This window comes from Panulirus ornatus, chromosome 17, assembly GCF_036320965.1.
Source record: "Panulirus ornatus isolate Po-2019 chromosome 17, ASM3632096v1, whole genome shotgun sequence".
Classification (NCBI taxonomy): Eukaryota; Metazoa; Arthropoda; class Malacostraca; order Decapoda; family Palinuridae; genus Panulirus; species Panulirus ornatus.
In genome coordinates, this window is record NC_092240.1 from 49159829 (window position 1) to 49181403 (window position 21575).

The window sequence follows — 21575 nt, forward strand, 5'->3', positions numbered from 1 at the left end:
GTATGGATTTACTTCTGGGGGAAAAAAATCTCTGGTTGATGATTGGATTTTTTATTTTATTTTTTTATTTTTTTACATTGTGGATGTAGAGTCCTGCATGCAGATTTTCTAAAGGTGGAACAGTGGAACAGTAAGCATTGTTCACAAGAGGTCATCCTTGTTGCAGAGTGACCGAAGAGAGCTGAGCAGCAGCCTCATAGATGAGGCTGGTCTAGGTGGAGTAACCTCTCGGTGGAGGCTCTTGATCAACCCCAAACCTGTTCCGGAAGGGCTCAAAACCTTCAGCTGCAGATTCTGCGGCAAAATCTTCGCGGACTCTTCTAACCTTCGTCGGCACACTATGATTCACACTGGGGAGAAACCCTTTAAGTGTCCACAGTGCAGTCACTCCTCCAACAGAAAGGGGAATCTAGTAGCGCATATCATGTCAGTGCACAGAAAGTTGTCAGGGACTGAATAAATTTCAGATGATTCACCTTTAAAGGAAATACTTGGTTATATTCATCCTTGATGCAGCCTATTGCCCAGGCAAGGTGGTGAGACAGGATTATTGTAATAATTTGTAAATTTGATAAAATGTTTGATGAATTGATTCAGCCTTGAATATTTCTTTGTTTTGGAAATGGCATTGAATAGAGTCTAGGCATGAAAGATCAGGAAAGCATTTTGGTATATGCTTGAACATATTCAAATAAAATGTTCAGTGGTAGTTGGATTATGTGAATGCCATGTTTACCATATGCTGGAATTTGTTTGTTTGTATAGGAATGATTATGAATGTAACAGAAGTGGAAAGGAGCATGGAGAACTGAAAAAAGTAGAAACTCAGATTGATAAGAAAGGCAGTCTTTGTAGTATTCTGAATGTTGATTGTAGTGTTTTCAAAATGTTAACAGCACAGAGTATCCACAACTGACCAGATTTATGATTGTTGATTGTGATTTATCACTTTTATACTGTTGGGAATTTATGTTAAATAGATTCCTTATGCAAAGCTGCCGTCTTAAAGTGTGGATTTAAACAAGAACTAGATAAAAGTTTTGATTCCATGAAATTGAATTGCGAGAAGAAAGCTATGTAGAGTTGTACGAAGTTCCCATCTGGCTTAGGGGTGACAAGAAATTCAAGTGAATTTAGTCTGATGAAGGCTGTTTTCTTTTTACAGATTGGAGCCGAACTGCTTGGGAATGTATGCAAAGTTTGTGGTAAACTATTCAACGGAAGAAATTGGAAACAAAATCTTGAGTATCACTTTCTAACTCATACAAAGGAAAAACCTTTCAAGTGTCCCATTTGTCCTCATAGTTCAGCCTTGAAATATAACCTAATCCGTCATATTCGTAATAGGCACCGTGACCTTTTGACCCCAGCATTTCAGAATCAACAATGTGATAGGGATAGTACTGATGAAATTCAAATGGTGGCTACCCAGAGTAATAAGTTACCTGCATACCGTGAAGTTGAGTTGTTGCTTAGCCGTAGAAGTGAACTTTTTCCTAGCCGTGAAGTGCAGGTTCCACGTAACACTGGAATTCATAGGCCACTTAATCGAGAAAGTCTTGTCCGCCAAAATTTGGAAATTAAGGCTCATTCAGTCCTGGAAGCTCAGGGCCCTCCACAGAGGGAAGTACATGTTCCTTGCAGTCAAGAAATTCATGTAGGCCCAAACCAAGAAAGGCACATGGCCTCTGGTCAGGAAATTCATTCACCCTCTAGTCAGGGACTTGGTATGACTTCTAGTAGGGAAACAAATATGCTCCAAAATCAGGAAATTAATTTGTCTCTCAATAGGGAGATTGATATACCTGTGAATCAGGACATTGTTATTCACCCCACTCAAGAAGGCGGTATTAACCACAGTCAAGACATGAATGTTCACCCTGGTCATGATGTTGATATGCTTTTGAATCGAGAAGCTCAGGTTCATCACTCCAGTCAGGAGGTACATATTTTGTCAGAGCAAGAAGTTCAAATGTCAGTTGACCCAGGAAGCCAGGTGCATTTCTAATCATGGTTGTGGGAAGGGTATGAGTATTGGAAACCACATTTCTTGATGCAGCAGAAAATTAGGAAAGTGTTAAGCTGTAACTAGAATATAGTGTGTTGGTGCTACTGTTGTATATGATACATGAAAAAGTTCTGAGAGTAGGTTTATGTGTTGCAGGGGGAGGAGGGAGAGCTGCCAGTCATGTGTGTTAAGAGGCGAGGAGAGGTGGTCATGGGGGGGCACCCCAGGCCACCCTTCGCCCGGTCCTCCTGTCACACCAGGACCAGCCGTAACCATGAGTGTTCCCTCTGTGGTAAAGCCTTTGGTTGGGCAGGGGACCTGAAGAGGCACATGCGGACCCACACTGGGGTGCGGCCTTTTCACTGTCCCTATTGTCCTTATAGGGCCAATCAGCACCCTAACCTTACCCGACATATCAGATCAAGACACATGAAGCCATTGTCTTAACTATTTATTGTGCTGGGTACATGCTTGTGAGGTAGAGTTGGCAGTAACTTGTGTTTCAGACACAGGGTGCGTTACAGTCCTCCTTATTAACAGGAACGAAAGAGTTAGTTAGCAGGTTATGGTCACATGCAGAAAAATTATATGCCATTTATACCTGTATTAGGAAAATGAGCTTGTATATGCTGCCAATGTTTTTTTTTGCTGAACTTTGCTAGTAATTGTATTCTCTCTTATGGGAAATGGCCAAAGATCATAAAACTGCAGACGACAGGGATCAATCTCATTGTTGGTAATAGAAGATGTAATGTTTATCATGGTACATGGCTAAGTAACCTTAAATATTTGGAATTATAGGGATATGTAAACTTTGGTTTCACAAATTTTGATATTAATGAACCTGTTAGTTTTGGATCCCATTGCTTTAGATTTGTGAATTTGTTTTATCCATCTTTATGAATGCGTCAATACCTGTACTTGTTAAAAAGATTCTTGATTGTGTTCTTTATGTAGGGCAAGAGCCAGACATAGAGTGTCTCAATAAAATGTGATAAATTATGCAAGTGGTTTACACTGTTAACACCTGTAATTTAGATTGTTTTGACCCCAAAGCATGGGTTTGTTTTCATATTTGTAGATTAGTATTATTCCATCCGGTTAAGCAAACTCTGCTGAAGAAAAATATAATGTCTTTGAATATTTTGATTTTCAAAAAACTTCACAGGTGTTTTGAAGTAAAAGTATAAATTTCAAAATACCTTTTTAAAAGCATGGATTTATAACTGCCACTGATTTTCTGTGAAAATAGCTCCCATGTTGGATTAAAATTGCTCTAAAATAAGATGAAGTGACAGGTTTTGTGATTTATGGTAAGCTGCTTAACATTACCCCATTAGACATTCAAGATACTGGTTGCTTCTATTTTGATTCTGCAGTAAGTAATTTTACCGTAGCTATTAAAGGTAGCCATTGAAGAATCTTAGGAAACCTTGAGTAGTATGGGCTCTGCACTGAAATTGGAAACTTACCAGCAATGCTAGAAATGATAGCAAAAGATAAACATTGATTCATTGTTTTAGACATATCAAAATTAGGATTTTTACATTCAAAGAAAGTTCATCAACCACATGAAGTTTCAGGTACAAAGAGTATCTAGGTATCTCCGCTTCTTAATAGTTGCAGCTTGTAATTGTATGGGGGAGTAGTACATGGCAGAAGGTGTGAAGCCTGAAGCACACCCTTGTGTTTCAGGGATCAGGGGATTGGAGCGCCTATACCACCTGGGATCTAGGAGTTATAGGCAAGCAGAGAGGGGGGGTGCAGCCTCCACTTAGCAGGATCTCTTCATCCACTGGTGGACTGTCAGAGCCGTTAGCAGTTTCTCCCACAGCCAGTAGGCAGCAGATGGGAGCTGGGAGGCTGCTGAAGACCACCGTCAAGGTGTTTGCCTGCCCTACTTGTGGCAAGACCTTCAACAATGCTAAAGACTGCCGTAGGCATGCAGTGATTCACACAGGCATAAAGCCCTTCAAGTGCCCCTACTGCCCACACCGAGCCAACCTTAAGTTCAACCTAACTAAGCATGTACAAGCTAAGCACAAACCTGTGCCATACACCACAACAAACTGAATTTAATAGTTGCAGGTGACCATTAGCAGTATAGATTGTCTTATGTCAGAGATCATTAGAAAACTTAGTCATTTTCATTGTAATGGGATGGGGGAAGGGAAAGGCTCATGCTGTGTTTGCCTGCCTACTGTATAATAGAATTAGTGGGAAGTATGGGACTCATATGGTTTGCGTTTTTTTTTTTTTTTTTTTTTCTTTTAGGATTTTTTTGTATATATATATATATATATATATATATATATATATTATTTTATTTTTCTATTATACTCAATCACCGTCTCAAACGTTAGCGAGGTAGCGCAAGGAAACAGATGACAGAATGGCCCAACCCACTCATGTACACATGTATGGAAAGGATCACAGTTTTGCATGTGACCAAGTATATTCCTATGAGTCCATGGGGAAAATGAAACACGATAAGTTCCCAAGTGCACTTTCGTGTAATAATCGCATCATCAGGAGAGATACAACAAAGAAATATAAGTCATTTGATATATAACGAAGAGATGTAGCTAGGACGCCATTTGGTAAACAAGTGACTTGTTTACCAAATGGCATCTTAGCTGTGTCTCTTCGTTGTATATCATCTGACTTATATTTCTTTCTTGTATCTACCCTGATGAGGTGATTATTACATGAAAGTACACTTGGGAACTTGCCCTATTTCATTACCCCATGGACTCAGGAATACACATGTATGTGTATAAATGCCCACACATGCACATACCTATACATTTCAACGTATACATACGCAACCACATACATATATACATATTCATACTTGCTGCCTTCATCCATTCCTGTTGCCACTCTGCCACATATGAAATAGCACCCCCACCCCTTTTGCGAGGTAGCGCTAGGAAAGAAAAAAAGGGGGGGGCGTCATTTGTTCACACTTTATCTGTCATGTGTAATGCACGGAAACCACAGCTCCCTTTCCACATCCAGGCCCCACAGACCTTTCCACGGTTTACCCAAGATGCTTCACATACCCTGGTTCAATCCATTGACAGCACTCAACCCCGGTATACCCCATGGTTCCAATTCACTCTTCCTTGGACACCTTTCACCCTCCCATATGTTCAGTTGCTCAAAATCTTTTTCACTCCCTCCTTCCACCTCCAATTTGGCCTCCTGCTTCTCCTATCTCCCTCCACCTCTGACACATATATCCTCCTTGTCAATCTTTCCTCACTCATTCTCTCCATTTGACCAGACCATTTCAACACGCCCTCATCTGCTCTCTCAGCCACACACTTTTTATTTCCACATATCTCTTTTACCCTTTCATTACTTACTTGATTCAAACACCTCACACCACATATTATCCTCAAAACATTTCATTTCCAACACATCCACTCACCTCTGCACCACCCTATCTGTAGCCCATGCCTCGCAACCATATAACATTGTTGGAACCACTATTCCTTCAAACATACCCATTTTTGCTCTGCAAGATAATGCTCTTGCATTCCACACATTCTCCAACACTCCCAGAGCCTTCGCCCCCTCCCCCACCCTATGACTCACTTCCGTTTCCATGATTCCATCCGCTGCTAAATCCACTCCCAGGTATCGAAAACACTTCACTTCCTCCAGTTTTTCTCCATTCGAACTTACCTCCCAATTAACTTGTCCCTCAACCCTACTGAACCTAATAACCTTGTTCTTATTTACATTTACTCTTAGCTTTCTTCTCACTCACTTTACCTTACTCAGTCACCAACTTCTGCAGTTTCTCACCCGAATCAGCCACCAGAGCTGCATCATCAGCAACAACAACTTACTCATTTCCCAAGCTCTCTCATCCACATCAGACTGCATACTTGCCCCTCTCTCCAAAACTCTTGCATATATATAAAATATGTTTCCTGTTTCTCACATTGATAAAGTATTGCCTGAAACAGATGAAGAAATTTCCTCGTTCATTCATACCATGAGTAATGCATTGAAAAACAGTATCCACAACTATGCCCCACAGACCTTTCTCTGTCCCCCCTGACTGCTTCATATGCCTTGGTTCAGTCTGTTGGCAGAACTTTGTCTCTTATATACCACATCGCTTTAATTCACTCTGTCTCTTGCACTCCATACACTCTCCTGTATGTTCAAGCCTCGACACATAAAACCTTTCCCATTCTGTCCTTTCATCTTAAGTTGGTCTGCCCCTTCACCTTTTCCCCTCCACTTTTGACATATATCCTCTTTGTCATCCTCTCTTCACTTGTTCTGTCTGTGTCTAAACCACTCGTTACCCCCACATATTGCCCTCAAATATTCAACATCCAACACATTCATCCTCTTCTGTCCAGACTCATTTGAAGCCTATTCCTCACATCCATACAAAGCTATTGAGTGTACTTTACCTTCTTTTCAAATATAGGTTTCTTTGCTCTTCCAGATAGTGACTTCTATCCACTCATTCCGCACTACCCCCTAGAACCTTCGCCCCTTCACCCACCATATGACTTGCTTCTGCTCCCATGGCTCAGTTTGCATCCATGCCCATACCTAAGTGTCAAACTCTCTTCCTCCAAATTTTCTCTATTTGAACTCACTTAACTAACTTGTCTCAGCTTTGCTATACCTGATCACCTGGCTTTTATTAACATTTTGTCTCAATTTTTATTTTTCATACACTCTTAGACTCCGACAGTAACGTGCAGTTTTGTCACTCAAATCTGCCACCATCACAGACAGACTCATTTTGCATACCTCTTCTTTCCTTTACAGCTTTTGCAGCATTCAGGAAGCTGGCCACATCCATTAGTTAGGACCACAGATCATGAAGTATTGAGATTTCTGACGGGTGCATGTCTGGTGGGTTGAGAGTTTGGCTGTTTAGTGATTTTCAAGTTATTTCAGTGTGTATGTGTTTTGTTATTGTTGTATATGTTGGGATGGAGGATCTCTGAGTATATGTTATAGTGGTGTGAGATGGGTAAGTTTTTATTTCTTAGGGTTTGGTGGTCTGGTTTAGAGTGGTTTGAGTAGGAGGGGTCATAGAATTAAGTGTTGAGCATATTTGGTGGGAATGGAAGGGAAGGATCTTTGTTTCATTGTGAAGATGTTGAGTGTTTGTGATTGCTAGACAGCCAGTGATTGTTGTAAGTGCACTGTTTTTTGGTTTAAAGCTTAGATATATTTGATTTTGAGAGTGTGGAAGACCAGGCAGATGAGCCATGTTAAGTTTAAGATAGCACATGAATTGTTTTTAGAGAATGTTTAGGGATTCCTCTTCTTTTCTAAGTCTTTTGCAAGTTAGTGTTATGTAGGTATTTAGTTTGTGAGTTGCTTTTATGTTAGGGAAATTGGTGTGGGGAGTGAGTGTCATGTGTATTGTATGTGATGCCTAGAATGATATATATTTCGCTTAGAGGGAGCATACACATACATTTGTTCACCATTTCCCACAATAACAAGATAGCAACTGAAAGGAATGAAGAAATGGCTCCATTTCCTCACATCCATTCAATAGCACTCATGGATAATACACCTAAACCAGAGCCATATATCCACAACTAGGTCTGTTTGACTATTATGTGATTTCCTTGACTGCTTCATATGTTCTTGTTCAGCCCATTGACAGCCTGTTGTCCCCTGTATACCTCATAGCTCTGTTTAACTATATCCCTTGCACACCTTACACCCTCCTGCATGTTTAGGCCCAGAATCTTCAAAGCAGCTTTCACTTCTACCCCTTCCTTAGTTTCCATGTTCCCTTAACTTCTTACATGTACTGTCTTAGTCATCCTTTCTGTATGCCCAAGCCATTTCAATGCACCCTTTTCAACCATCTTATGCATATTGTCTTACTACCACACCAGTATCTTACCCTGTCATTTCTTATGCAATCATCCATCTTCACAGCACGCATTGTCTTCAAACGTATAATTTTCACCACATCCACCTCCTTTACATTTTGTCTAAGGACTATGCTGTACACCCATATAGCACTGATGGGATTTCTATACCATCAAAAATACCCATCTTTACACTCATAAAGAAGATTGGTAACTTCTCTTTCCATACATTCCTCAATGTGCCCATGCTTTTACCCCCTCACCCACCCTATGATGCATTCCATTTCTTATGGTTCCATTTCCTCCCATATTCACTGTTGGGTATTTGAGTCACCACTTCTTCACGTTCCCTCCATTTAAACTCACACTCCAAATAATGTGTCTTTCTTCAGTGCCAGACCTAATAATGTTGTTATTATTCACATTTATTCTCAGCTCTCAACTTTCACATGTCCTCTCAAGCTCTGACTCAAGTTTCTAGTGTCTCATTTGAATCTGCTACCAGAGTTGTGTCATCAGCAAAAACAACAAACTCACCTCCCAGGCCCCTACTTACCCCCAACAGACTGGCATACCTTCTCCTGTCTTCAAGACCCTTGCATTTTTCTGCTGTACCACTGATCATAAACTAATTAAACAGCCATGGTGGCATCACCCTTTCCTGTTGCAGACCCACCTCCATTAGGAACCTTTAATCTTCCTTTCTCTCTGCTTGCACACATCCCTTACTCCATTGATAAAAACTCTTTATTGCTTCTAGCAGCTCTCCTTCCATATCATATATTTGCAACACTATATCACATAGCATCATTGTCAGCTGTACCTTATGCTTTCTCCAGATCCATTAATGCTCCATACAAGATCTTTTTCGTGAAGTTCTTTTCACACACATGCTTCAAAGCATACACCAGATCCACACAAGCTCTGCCTTTCGTAAAGGCACTTTTTTCTTCTCCTATCTCAAAGTCTGCATGCCACCATCGTCTCAAGTCACCACTCTCCCGTACAACCAGTTGCACCCAACATACTTATACATTGATAATTGAACATTCACATTTGTTTGCCATACTTTTATACAGTGGCACAAACAGGCATTCCACCAATCCTCAGGCATTTTGCCTTGAGCCATACTTTGAAAATCCTAACCAACCAGTCCACAACACAGTCTCTCTCTCTCTCTCTCTCTCTCTCTCTCTCTCTCTCTCTCTCTCTCTCTCTCTCCTCCCCTCTCTCTCTCTCTCTCTCTCTCTCTCTCTCTCTCTCTCTCTCTCTCTCTCTCTCTCTCTCTCTCTCTCCCTCTCTCTCTCCTCTCTCTCTCTCTCTCTCTCTCTCTCTCTCTCTCTCTCCTCTCTCCCCTCTCTCTCTCTCTCTCTCTCTCTCTCTCTCTCTCTCTCTCTTCTCTCTCTCTCTCTCTCTCTCTCTCTCTCTCTCTCTCTCTCTCTCTTCTCTCTCTCTCTCTCTCTCTCTCTCTCTCTCTCTCTCTCTCTCTCTCTCTCTCTCTCTCTCTCCTCTCTCTCTCTCTCCTCTCCTCTCTCTCTCCTCTCTCTTCTCTCTCTCTCTCTCTCTCTCTCTCTCTCTCTCTCTCTCCTCTCTCTCTCTCTCTCTCTCTCTCTCTCTCTTCTCTCTCTCTCTTCTCTCTCTCTCTCTCTCTCTCTCTCTCTCCCTCTCTCTCTCTCTCTTCTCTCTCTCTCTCTCTCTCTCCTCTTCTCTCTCCTCTCTCTCTCTCTCTCTTTCTTTTCATTCCCTCAAGCTGTTTTGCCACATTCTGTCTTCAGCTAGGGTTTACCACCACATCCCTTTTAACAATCTCACTTTCCATGTCTTGCTTTGCATACCACTACATCCAAAACATCTGCATATGCCATCCCATACCCTCTTAGTATCTTTCATTTTAGTGTAAGGTGGTGGTCATGTGGTCTGACTTGGCTTTAGTAGTATGATGGAATACATTTAAGATTGCCTCAAAATACTTACTGTCTCCAATTTGCCTCATTTGTGCCTCTTATCATTTACCCATTAGCCCCTTCACCACTGTTCCTATTTCCTTACTATCTTTCTCACACTATTAACCATCTTTCCTGACATTTTCTTGTTCTTCCTGAAGTTTACTGGTAGTTTCTTTCTCCAACTCTTTTTTGCCCTCTCTTTCAGCTCTTGCAGCACCTTTCTCCCCCACTCACTTGCACTCCTTTCATTTAAGTAATGCCATACACTTCCCTTTTCCTTTTCACTTGTAACTTAATTTCATCATTCCTCGACTCACTACCCTTTCATACAAGCCCACCTCTCACCTTCTGTGCACCACACACTTCTCTCACATATGCCAGCACTGCTTCTTTGAACACCTCTCATTAATCACTCACTCCCCTAGCTTCAGTTACTCTCACCTTTTGCCATTCTACACTCAGTCTCTTTTGTATATTTTCACCCAAGCCTCTTTTCCAAGGTCACTACTTTTAATACCCTCATCTCACCCACGTCATATCATAGTTTCTGATGGCTTTCTCAGGTATTCACCCTGTCCTCTTCCAAATAATGAAAAAACTCTGTCCCTCTCAAAGCATATTCACATTTTGCATGCTTACAATTTAGTATGTAATAAGCCTCCAAACCATCGTTTGTACTCTGGAAATTTATGTAAGCCTTCTCTTTAGACCCGAAACTCTGTCTCTCTCAAAGCATTTTCACATTTTGCATGCTTACAATTCAGTGTGTAATAAGCCTCCCAACCATCTTTTTTACTCTGGAAATTTATGTAAGCCTTCTCTTTAGACCTGAAATGCTGTCTCTCTCAAAGCATATTCACATTTTGCATGCTTACAATTTAGTATGTAATAAGCCTCCCAACCATCTTTTGTACCCTGGAAATTTATGTAAGCCCTCTCTTTAGATCCGTTATTCCCAGTCACCAGTCTTTTATCAGCCCCCATCTCCAGAAACTGTTCACCATACATCACAGTATACTCATTGCCCTCCACTTTAGGTTCCTTTCCTCAGAGATTGGGGCCAAATAAGTTTTCTCTCTAAGGCTCAGTCATCTATTCTTGAACGCTACCTCGCTAACAAGGGAAATAGTATGTATAAGAATATATTTACATATATATTTTATTTATTTATTTATTATACTTTGTCGCTGTCTCCCGTGTTGGCGAGGTAGCACAAGGAAACAGATGAAAGAATGGCCCAACCCACCCACATGCACATGTATATACATACACGTCCACACATACACATATACATACCTATACATTTCAATATATATATATATATATATATATATATATATATATATATATATATATATATATATATATATATAATTCATACTTGCTGCCTTTATTCATTTCTGCCACACATGAAATGACAACCTCCTCCCCTGTACGCACGTGAGGTAGCACTAGGAAAAGACAACAAAGGCCACATTGGTTCACACTCAGTCTCTAGCTGTCATGTATAATGCACCGACACCATAGCTCCCTTTCCACATCTGGGCCCCACAAAACTTTCCATGATATGTATATATATATATATATGCAGGAGGGTGAAAGGAGGGCAAGGAATAGAGTGAATTGGAGCGATGTGGTATACCGGGGTTGACGTGCTGTCAGTGGATTGAATCAAGGCATGTGAAGCGTCTGGGGTAAACCATGGAAAGCTGTGTAGGTATGTATATTTGCGTGTGTGGACGTATGTATATACATGTGTATGGGGGGGGTTGGGCCATTTCTTTCGTCTGTTTCCTTGCGCTACCTCGCAAACGTGGGAGACAGCGACAAAGTATAATAAAAATAATAAAAAAAAATATATATATATATATATATATATATATATATATATATATATATATATATATATATATATATATATATATATACACGCATTCACACACACTCACGTGTGTGTGGATCAGGTGTTTGCTTTGAAGAATGTATGTGAGAAATACTTAGAGAAACATTGATTTGTACGTGGCATTTATGGATCTGGAGAAGGCATATGAAAGGGTGGATAGAGAAAGAAGAAAGTTTAGAGTAAGTGTAAATAAGATCAAGGTTATTAGGTTCAGTTGGGTTGAGGGACAAGTTAATAGGGAGGTAAGTTTGAATGTAGAAAAACAAGGCAGTGAAGTGTTTTCAATATCTGGGAGTGGACTTAGCAGCAGATAGAACCATGGAGGTGGAAGTGAGTCACTGGGTAGGGGAGGGGGTGAAGGTTCTGTGAGTGTTGAAGAATGTGTGGAGAGAGAGAGAATGTTATCTCTAAGAGCAAAAATGGTTATGTCTGAAGGAATAATGGTTCCAACAATGTTATACAGTTGTTAGGTATAGGCTATAGATAGGGTTGTGCCGAGGAGGATGGATGTGTTGGAAATGAAATGTTTGAGGATGATATGTGGTGTGAGGTGGTTTGATAAAGTAAGTAATGAAAGGGTAAGAGAGATGTATGGTAATAAAAAGTGTGGTTGAGAGAGCAGAAGGGGGTGTGTTGAAATGGTTTAGTCACATGGAGAGAATGAGTGAGGAAAGATTGACAAAGAGGATATATGTGTCAGAGGCGGAGGGGAGAAGGAGAAGCAGGAGACCAAATTGGAGGTAGAAGGATGGAGTGGAAAAGATTTTGAGCAATTGGGGCCTGAACATGCAGGAGGGTGAAAGACATGCAAGGAGTAGAGTGAATTGGAATGATGTGGTATACCAGGGTGGAAGTGGTGTCAGTGGATTGAATCAGGGCATATGAAGCGTCTGGGGTAAACCATGGAAAGTTTTGTGGAGCCTGGATGTGGAAAGGGAGCTGTGGTTTTGGTACATTACATATGACAGCTAGAGACTGAGTGTGAACGAATGTGGGCTTTGTTGTCTTTTCCTAGTGCTACCTTGCACATATGAGGGGAAGGGTTTTTTTATTTTATGGATGGCAATGGGAATGAATAAAGGCAGACAGTATGAATTATGTACATGTGTATATATGTATATGTCCATGTGTGTGTATATATATGTATATGTTGTGATGTATAGGTATGTATATTTGTGTGTGTGGACATGTATGTATATACATGTGTATGTGGGTGGGTTGGGCCATTCTTTCGTCTGTTTCCTTGCGCTACCTCGCTAACGCGGGAGACAGCGACAAAGCAAAATAGAATTTATATATATGTATGTATGTATTATATATATATATATATATATATATATATATATATATATATATATATATATATATATATATGTATATATATAAATATATATATCATATTTGTTTGCTGTTTCCTGAAATAGAAAAGCAATACCAGGGATGAATGAAGAAAAGGCCTCAATTGCTCACTTCCATTCTCAAACCATCATGTGTAATGCACCAAAACCATGGCCCCTTTCACACTGTGAGGACTGATAAACCCTTCTGTCATTTCCCTTTGCTGCTGTTTATACCCTGGTGTGGTCCATTGACAGCACATCACTACCTGTATACTCCATTGCTCCAGTTCACTAATATTCCATGCATGCTTTCCACCCTCCTGCATGTTCAGGCACAGAGCAGTCAGAACTAGATTCACTCCCTCCTTCCTTTCTCAAATTAAGTTCCCCCTTCCTGTTGTCTTCCCCATTTCTGACCTATATCCTCTGTCAACCTTTCTTCTCATGCTTTCTCCATTTGTACTAGGCCACTAGAGGCCTGATGAAGAGGGGAGTGTGTTTAAGGAGTAGCTAAGTGAGAATCAGCAGCTTTGAGAGGTTAGAAATTGGGTATTAGTGAAGGGTAATTTGATTACGAAAGTGAGTAGTGTAGTAGCTTAGCTGGGTGAGAATCAGCAGCTTTGAGAGGTTAGAGATTGGGTATTAGTGAAGGGTGATTTGATTGCGAAAGTGAGTAGTGTAGTAGTTTAGCTGATTGAGAATCAGCAGCTTTGAGAGGTTAGAAATTGGGTATTAATGAAGGGTGATTTGATTGCGAAAGTGAGTAGTGTAGTAGTTTAGCTGATTGAGAATCAGCAGCTTTGAGAGGTTAGAGATTGGGTATTAGTGAAGGGTGATTTGATTGCAAAAGTGAGTAGTGTAGTAGTTTAGCTGAGTGAGAATCAGCAGCTTTGAGCGGTTAGAGATTGGGTATTAGTGAAGGGTGATTTGATTGTGAAAATGATTAGTAACTGAGGGTATGATTAGGAGGCATGGAGTACTCCATGATGTAAATGAAAATGATTAACAGTTAGTAGAGTTTTGTACTGAAAAAGGACAGGTGATCAGAAATACGTGGTATTCATAAATATGATTGGAGCAGGAAAGATGGTAAGTGGGCATGTATTGGATTACATACTGATGGATATGCATTCAAAAAGGAGACCTTTGAATGGGAATATATATATAGGCATTCAGAAGGAGACCTTTGGATGTGAATGTGCTGAGAATTGCAGCAGATTGGATGTCTGATCATATCATCACCAGGTGGAATTGGGTGTGAAGAATTTGTAGAGGCTTTTGGAAAAAAAGGAAATGATATGGTGAGAAGAGGTGGCACAAGTAACTGAGCTTTGAAAAGAGGCATTTCAGGAAGAAAAAAAGGAAGTGATATGGATGAGAAGAGGTAGTAAAAGTAAGTGAACTTGGAAAAGAAGCATTTCAGGAGAGATGAAGTGTACAATGACAAAAGGTTAGAGTAAATGAAGCTAGGGGAGTGGTTGAGAAATGGAGGCTGAATTATTGTTTAGGGAAGCACTTCAGACATGTGACAGAAGTGTGTAGCATGTGGAAGGTGGTAGTTGGGCATGTGAGAAAGGGTTGTGAGTAGTGTGAAGTTGATTTGCTAATTAGGGAAAGAGTTGGAGAGATTGGGAGATGTACAAGAAAAAGCAGCAGGAGGAGAAAAGGAAGGCACAAAGACTGAAAAAGAGGGCAAACAAGTTGGAATGAGAGAGTAATGGGAGGACAAGAGATTGTTTTGGAAGGAGGTTAATAGTATGAGAAAAATGAGAATGAGAGCAGAAATCGATGAAGGGTTGAAATGGGGAAGTGGGAACAGGCAAAGAGGAGATGGAGTGGGTATTTTGAAAGATTGTTGGAAGAAAATTCATGACAGCCTCTTGTAGTGAGGTCCTTTCATATGTAGATGACCTCACAATCACATCATAACATCTTGATATCACAGTAGCCACAACGAACATGCAGTTCTACAATACACATATGGAACATGGGTTCACCTAGAACAGAGTATCTACATCTTAGTAGTCTTCAATCACTCTTTTTAACTCCAGACAGACCTGAATCTAGCTCACACCCTCATCTCTTTTGAATGAATGTGCACTCCCACTGAACAAGGCACTAGCTATTTTAGGCCCCATGTATGACACATGGCATTTGCTCTCCACAGCGATTAAAGCAGCACACAAACTAAATGCCCTGTCAACACTGATTGGCACTGGATTTAAACAGGAAGCCTTCAACATCCATTAACCAAATCATTCACTCCACCTTAAACAATGCTTCACTTATTAGCTCTTCTGTCCTCTCAAACGCAAGTATAGCAGCTGCAAATTACGCCAAATAGTGCACCCAAAGCAATCACTGACTGCCTGGCAACCACAAACACCTAACACCTACACAATGAAAGAATGATCCTTCAGTACAATCTCACCTCAACATGCGTAGCACTCAACTGAATGCAACAGCATCAGACCACAGACCACTCCCAACCTAACCACATTATAATTAACCACCAACTCCTAAGGAAAGATCAGAAGCTTACTCCTGTCTCCCACTTCAGTAACCTCTACTCATAGATCCCCCAACTCCAAACAAATTTTTTTTTTTTTTTTTTTTTTTTTTATATACTTTGTCGCTGTCTCCCGCGTTTGCGAGGTAGCGCAAGGAAACAGACGAAAGAAATGGCCCAACCCCCCCCCATACACATGTATATACATACGTCCACACACGCAAATATACATACCTACACAGCTTTCCATGGTTTACCCCAGACGCTTCACATGCCTTGATTCAATCCACTGACAGCACGTCAGCCCCGGTATACCACATCGCTCCAATTCACTCTATTCCTTGCCCTCCTTTCACCCTCCTGCATGTTCAGGCCCCGATCACACAAAATCTTTTTCACTCCATCCTTCCACCTCCAACTTGGTCTCCCTCTTCTCCTTGTTCCCTCCACCTCCGACACATATATCCTCTTGGTCAATCTTTCCTCACTCATCCTCTCCATGTGCCCAAACCACTTCAAAACACCCTCTTCTGCTCTCTCAACCACGCTCTTTTTATTTCCACACATCTCTCTTACCCTTACGTTACTCACTCGATCAAACCACCTCACACCACACATTGTCCTCAAACATCTCATTTCCAGCACATCCATCCTCCTGCGCACAACTCTATCCATAGCCCACGCCTCGCAACCATACAACATTGTTGGAACCACTATTCCTTCAAACATACCCATTTTTGCTTTCCGAGATAATGTTCTCGACTTCCACACATTCTTCAAGGCCCCCAGAATTTTCGCCCCCTCCCCCACCCTATGATCCACTTCCGCTTCCATGGTTCCATCCGCTGCCAGATCCACTCCCAGATATCTAAAACACTTCACTTCCTCCAGTTTTTCTCCATTCAAACTCACCTCCCAATTGACTTGACCCTCAACCCTACTGTACCTAATAACCTTGCTCTTATTCACATTTACTCTTAACTTTCTTCTTCCACACACTTTACCAAACTCAGTCACCAGCTTCTGCAGTTTCACACATGAATCAGCCACCAGCGCTGTGTCATCAGCGAACAACAACTGACTCACTGGTAAAACATTTGCAATGATATAACTTTACAAGCACTACAGAGCCACTCTTCCACACCGGCATTAAAAGCTCAACTCTCCTGGCATACATGAGTTACGCTGTGGTCATCCCCCTTACCCACAATGCTACAAAGAGCACCGCAGGAGCATCATAAGAATAGAAGGGACTTTTGGGGCAGGAAGTGAGTATTTATCAGTATTACTAGATTATGCCTACCCGAGTTACACTGCAAGTAAAAAGTTACCTTTGGGGAGGCTGTATCATTGGAAGTACAGTCTCACCAAAGAACTTCTGACTCCCAAAAAGTCTACGTTTTACATTACCATGCAACTTTAAGGGAAATTGTACCAGGGACAATTTTAGATAGAATTCATATACACTGTACTTAGTTATTTTCCTCCTGCTTATGGAGTCCCTTTTATCTTTACGAGGCTCCTTTAGCACTTGGGAAGTTATCCATGTCTATCGGTTGTGACCATAGACATAAAGTATAGTAATGGTATATTTTTTTGGGATGAGAGGATGTCTGAGTAAAGCTTACTAAATTTTGAGGTAGGAAGAAGCTTTTTATTTTCTACTTTGGGATTGTTAGTGACGGAGTGGTTTGAGTGGGAGGGTCTAGTGTTGTTGCATAGAATTGCGTGCTGAACATGTTGAGGGGGGATTATATTTGGAGGATCTTTGTTTCGTTGTGTAGGTGTTGAGTGTTTGTGATTGATAGGCAGCTTGTGGTTGTTCTTAGTGTATTATGTTTGGTTTCCATCTTTCTTATTTACTTTGAGAAGACAGTAAACCAGGCAGGTGAGGTGTAGTTTTAAGTGGAGCAGATGAGTTGTTGTGTATGAATGTAAAAGGATTTTTTCATGTCCAAATCTGTGTTCTGAGGACATTCAGCCTGTATGTTGCTTTTGTGTTGATGTTATTAGTGTGGAGAGTGAATATCATGTATATCACATGAGATGCCTAGAATGGTTGGTGTTTGGTTCAGTAGGAGTTATAGAGGGTGTAATTTGGATTTGTGTTTGTAGCTAAAGGAGTTCCCGAAGACTTTATGGGAGATGCAGACATTCTGTTCTGGGTGATCCGTTGTTCCAGATGTTTAATGTGCTGCATGGTTGTTGTTGGTACTATGATAACATTTTAATTATTTGTGTCAGCTTAAGTATTTTAGATGGGAAGCCATTTGAGTAATTCTGCCATGAGAGCCAACTCTGAGAGTGGCCAACAACTTTTTGTCATTGATTTGGAGAGGGATGTTCACTGTCTTTTCTGAAAGGATGCGTGAAGGGATTGTTGTTGGATGCTGTGTTGATGTCCATTGCCACAAGCACTGTGTGGGAGGGGAACTGTGCTTGGTTTAATCCATCTTGGAATTTGTTGTGTGAGATCAGTGTTTAGCGTGGTGGTGGTGAAGTGGGTAAATTTGAGTGTTTTTTTTCGATTTTGTTGTTAAGTTTTTTTCAGACTTTAGAGACTGAGGATAGAGTGATGTTGGGTGAGAGGAGGATTGGGAATTGGATGGTTTGGAGAGTTTCAAGATTGGTATTATTTTGCTGGTAAGTTTTCTAATGTTTAGCATGTGTGTAAACAGGAATAGTTGAAGCTATCTGTATGTGCTTAGATTGCAAATGGGCCATAGTGTTTTATGTGAAAATCAATGTGTTGTTAGGGGGAGACAGTTGTTTAAGGTTTTGATTACTTTGCTTGTATCTGTGAAAGTTAAGGGAAGGTGGAAGATATTTCTAGATAGATTTTACTTTTGGGGGGGGGGGGTTATAGTTTGTTGCTGATTTTTTTTTTTTTAGCAGTGTCTCATGTCTGTCCTTTGGGAGAAGGGATTTCATTGCAGTGGGTCAGGAGTGCGTTTTGAAAGAGGGCTGAACTGTTGTAATATGAGGATTTTCTGTGCGCCAGAGTTGCTTGCTTTTGGTCTTGTGATTTACTTTGTTGAGCGGTTGTGCCTGAGCTGGGTTCTATATAAGGTGAGTATTTTTGGGGATAAATTTGAGGTATATATTTTCCTCTGCCTTTGCATGGTGAAGTCCTCATTGGTCTTCACCCCCCACAGCCCAAGCTGGACCCAGGCATTTGGTTGGATTTGGCCATTGGTTGAACAAATTGTTGGAAACTGCAACTTTTAGGATTACATAACCCCTGCAACATGGCTTGTCTGATGCACTTTGTAGGCATTTGTCCTGTGCTCTTTTAAATTTCTCTACTGTGCATCCCATCCTGTGTCTGATGGTATCTAGCAAGATTGTGAAGATTTTTCGGTCCTAGGTGCATAAGTTTCTCTCTTTTTGTACATATCACGCATTTGGATTTCAGAGTTAGTGGTATACAAATTCTTCCATGTCTGTCATGCCAGTAAGATGTTATTTCTAAATGTAAGATCTCATTCTGAGATCATGCAGTTTCACACTTCACCATTTCCAACCAAGCCAGCAGAAAGTGCATACATCACACCTACACGGAAAGTCATGAAAAACACACACATTCCATCCAGTAAACAACTGCTCACCCACCCTTCACTCCTGCTAATATAAGCACCATTTAGAACCTTTTAAGGACTCATGCTACTGGACCAGACTTTCATGAAAAACACTTTGGCCCATGTGCAATCCAAGCACTTACAGATATCTTCTACCACTCCTGGCTTTACAACAAAATCCATGACATCTTGAAATTTGTCAGTGTAATACCAATTTTAAAAACCATCCAAAATATTCGACGCCCTCTTCTCTTACTGCCACATATCACTTCTATCCTCAGTCTCCAAAGAATATGAACTGATCCACAACAGAAACAATCCCACTCTCGCCCCCACAGCATGGCTTTGAACCCAAACACTCTCACACTCTTCCCAATGAGCTTACATAACATCATAGATGGATTCCTCCAGCCAAAACCTCCCCCTTGTGTATGGTACTAGTAGCACTAGACATCAGCAAAGCATTTGACATATTCCCCTAACACATCCTTACTAAATGATATTCAACACCATCCATCACAACAGCAGCAGAATATGATTGGCCAGTTTCATATGAAAGCCGGCTGCCATGCCCGAGTCACTCAAAATGGTTTCACTTCTGAAATACTTGCAATTTATAGTTGAGTTCCCTGAGAAGCAGCTTTCTCCAACTCAGTCCCTTCTTACTCAACCACTCGTTACCTTAGCCAAACCTCAGTGAGAAGGTCCTTTCATTTGGAGACAACCTCACAGTCACATGATAACACCCTGACACTAGAGAAGCAACATCAAATTTGCAACACTGCATAACACAGCTGGAAAAATTGTTCTTCTAGAACTGAATGTCTCCATCTCCATATAAGATTACAATCAATCTTAGCCCAAGAGGCATGAGTGCAAATGCAAGTCATATCCTCCAGTCACCTTGAATGGACACTACCCAAAGCAACCAACTTTTCTAGGCATCACAAATGACACACATATGACATTCACTGTCGATACCACTTACATCAACACAAAAGCAAGACAAAACTAAATGCCTACAAAACGCCTACTGGAACCAAATTTGGACACGAAAAGATTTCCTCAGCATCCACTACAAACATTTCATCTGCTCCACTTTAAATTACTGTATATACTTGTGTATAGTTCAAGTTCTTAAGATCAAATTTTTGGGCAAAAAATTAGGGGTCAACCTTTACATGGGTAATAGTTTCGTGAGGTTGAAATCCGTGCATGATGGGAAGGGCTAGGAACATGCAAAATATTTACCAGTAAACAATGGAAGCTTAGAATATGTACCAATTAGTGATTAAAAGAAAGACAATGAGAGTATAAACAGTTTCAACATACAGTAAAATTAAAGGCTGCTTAGGAAGGACCGATGCAAAGGCAAAGCTTTATCAGCTAGACACTACTTGTTTTTCAAATCGTTTTCAGTTAAGAACTGTTATGTCACAAGTATATTTTGCCTTAACTGTGACTGAATGAATATATTTCAGTAATTGATCCTAGCTTTTGAGGACAATATGTGGTGTGAGGTGGTTTGATTAAGTAATGAAAGGGTAAGAGAGATGTGTGGTAATAAAAGGAGTGTGGTTGAGAGAGCAGAAGAGGGTGTATTGAAATGGTTTGGTCACATGGAGAGAATGAGTGAGGAAAGATTGACAAAGAGGATATATGTGTCGGAGGTGGAGGGAACTAGAAGTGGGAGACCAAATTGGAGGTGGAAGAATGGAGTGAAAAAGATTGTGAGCGATCGGGGCCTGAAGATACAGGAGCGTGAAAAGCATGCAAGGAATAGAGTGAATTGGAACGATTTGGTTTACTGGGGTCCAATTCACTCTATTCCTTGCCTGCCTTTCACCCTCCTGCATGTTCAGGCCCCGATCACTCAAAATCTTTTTCACTCCATCTTTCCACCTCCAATTTGGTCTCCCACTTCTCCTCGTTCCCTCCACCTCCGACACATATATCCTCTTGGTCAATCTTTCCTCACTCATTCTCTCCATGTGCCCAAACCATTTCAAAACACCCTCTTCTGCTCTCTCAACCATGCTCTTCTTATTTCCACACATCTCTCTTACCCTTACATTACTTACTCAATCAAACCACCTCACACCACATATTGTCCTCAAACATCTCATTTCCAGCACATCCACCCTCCTGCGCACCACTCTATCCATAGCCCACGCCTCGCAACCATACAACATTGTTGGAACCACTATTCCTTCAAACATAGCCATTTTTGCTTTCGGAGATAATATTCTCGACTTCCACACATTCTTCAAGGCTCCCAGGATTTTTGCCCCCTCCCCCACTCTATGATTCACTTCCACTTCCATGGTTCCATCCGCTGCCAGATCCACTCCCAGATATCTAAAACACTTTACTTCCTCCAGTTTTTCTCCATTCAAACTTACCTCCCAGTTGACT

General features: G+C 40.9%; 1 protein-coding gene across 49 annotated transcripts in view; it reads left to right on the forward strand.

The window, feature by feature from the left end:
• LOC139754722 (uncharacterized) overlaps positions 1 to 21575 on the forward strand; it is a 258484-nt gene that overhangs the window by 82839 nt on the left and 154070 nt on the right. For 3 of the 49 annotated variants that reach the window (XM_071672357.1, XM_071672358.1, XM_071672359.1), the window contains exon 5: positions 1166 to 3011. The exons of 44 other annotated variants lie outside the window; for them this stretch is intronic. In XM_071672357.1, the coding sequence (XP_071528458.1) occupies positions 1166 to 2008 (843 nt within the window). In that variant the 3' untranslated portion in view covers positions 2009 to 3011. Of the gene's footprint in view, positions 1 to 166; positions 3012 to 21575 lie in introns of those variants that run through there. 2 more of the 49 variants (XM_071672382.1, XM_071672384.1) reach the window with 2 other exon arrangements.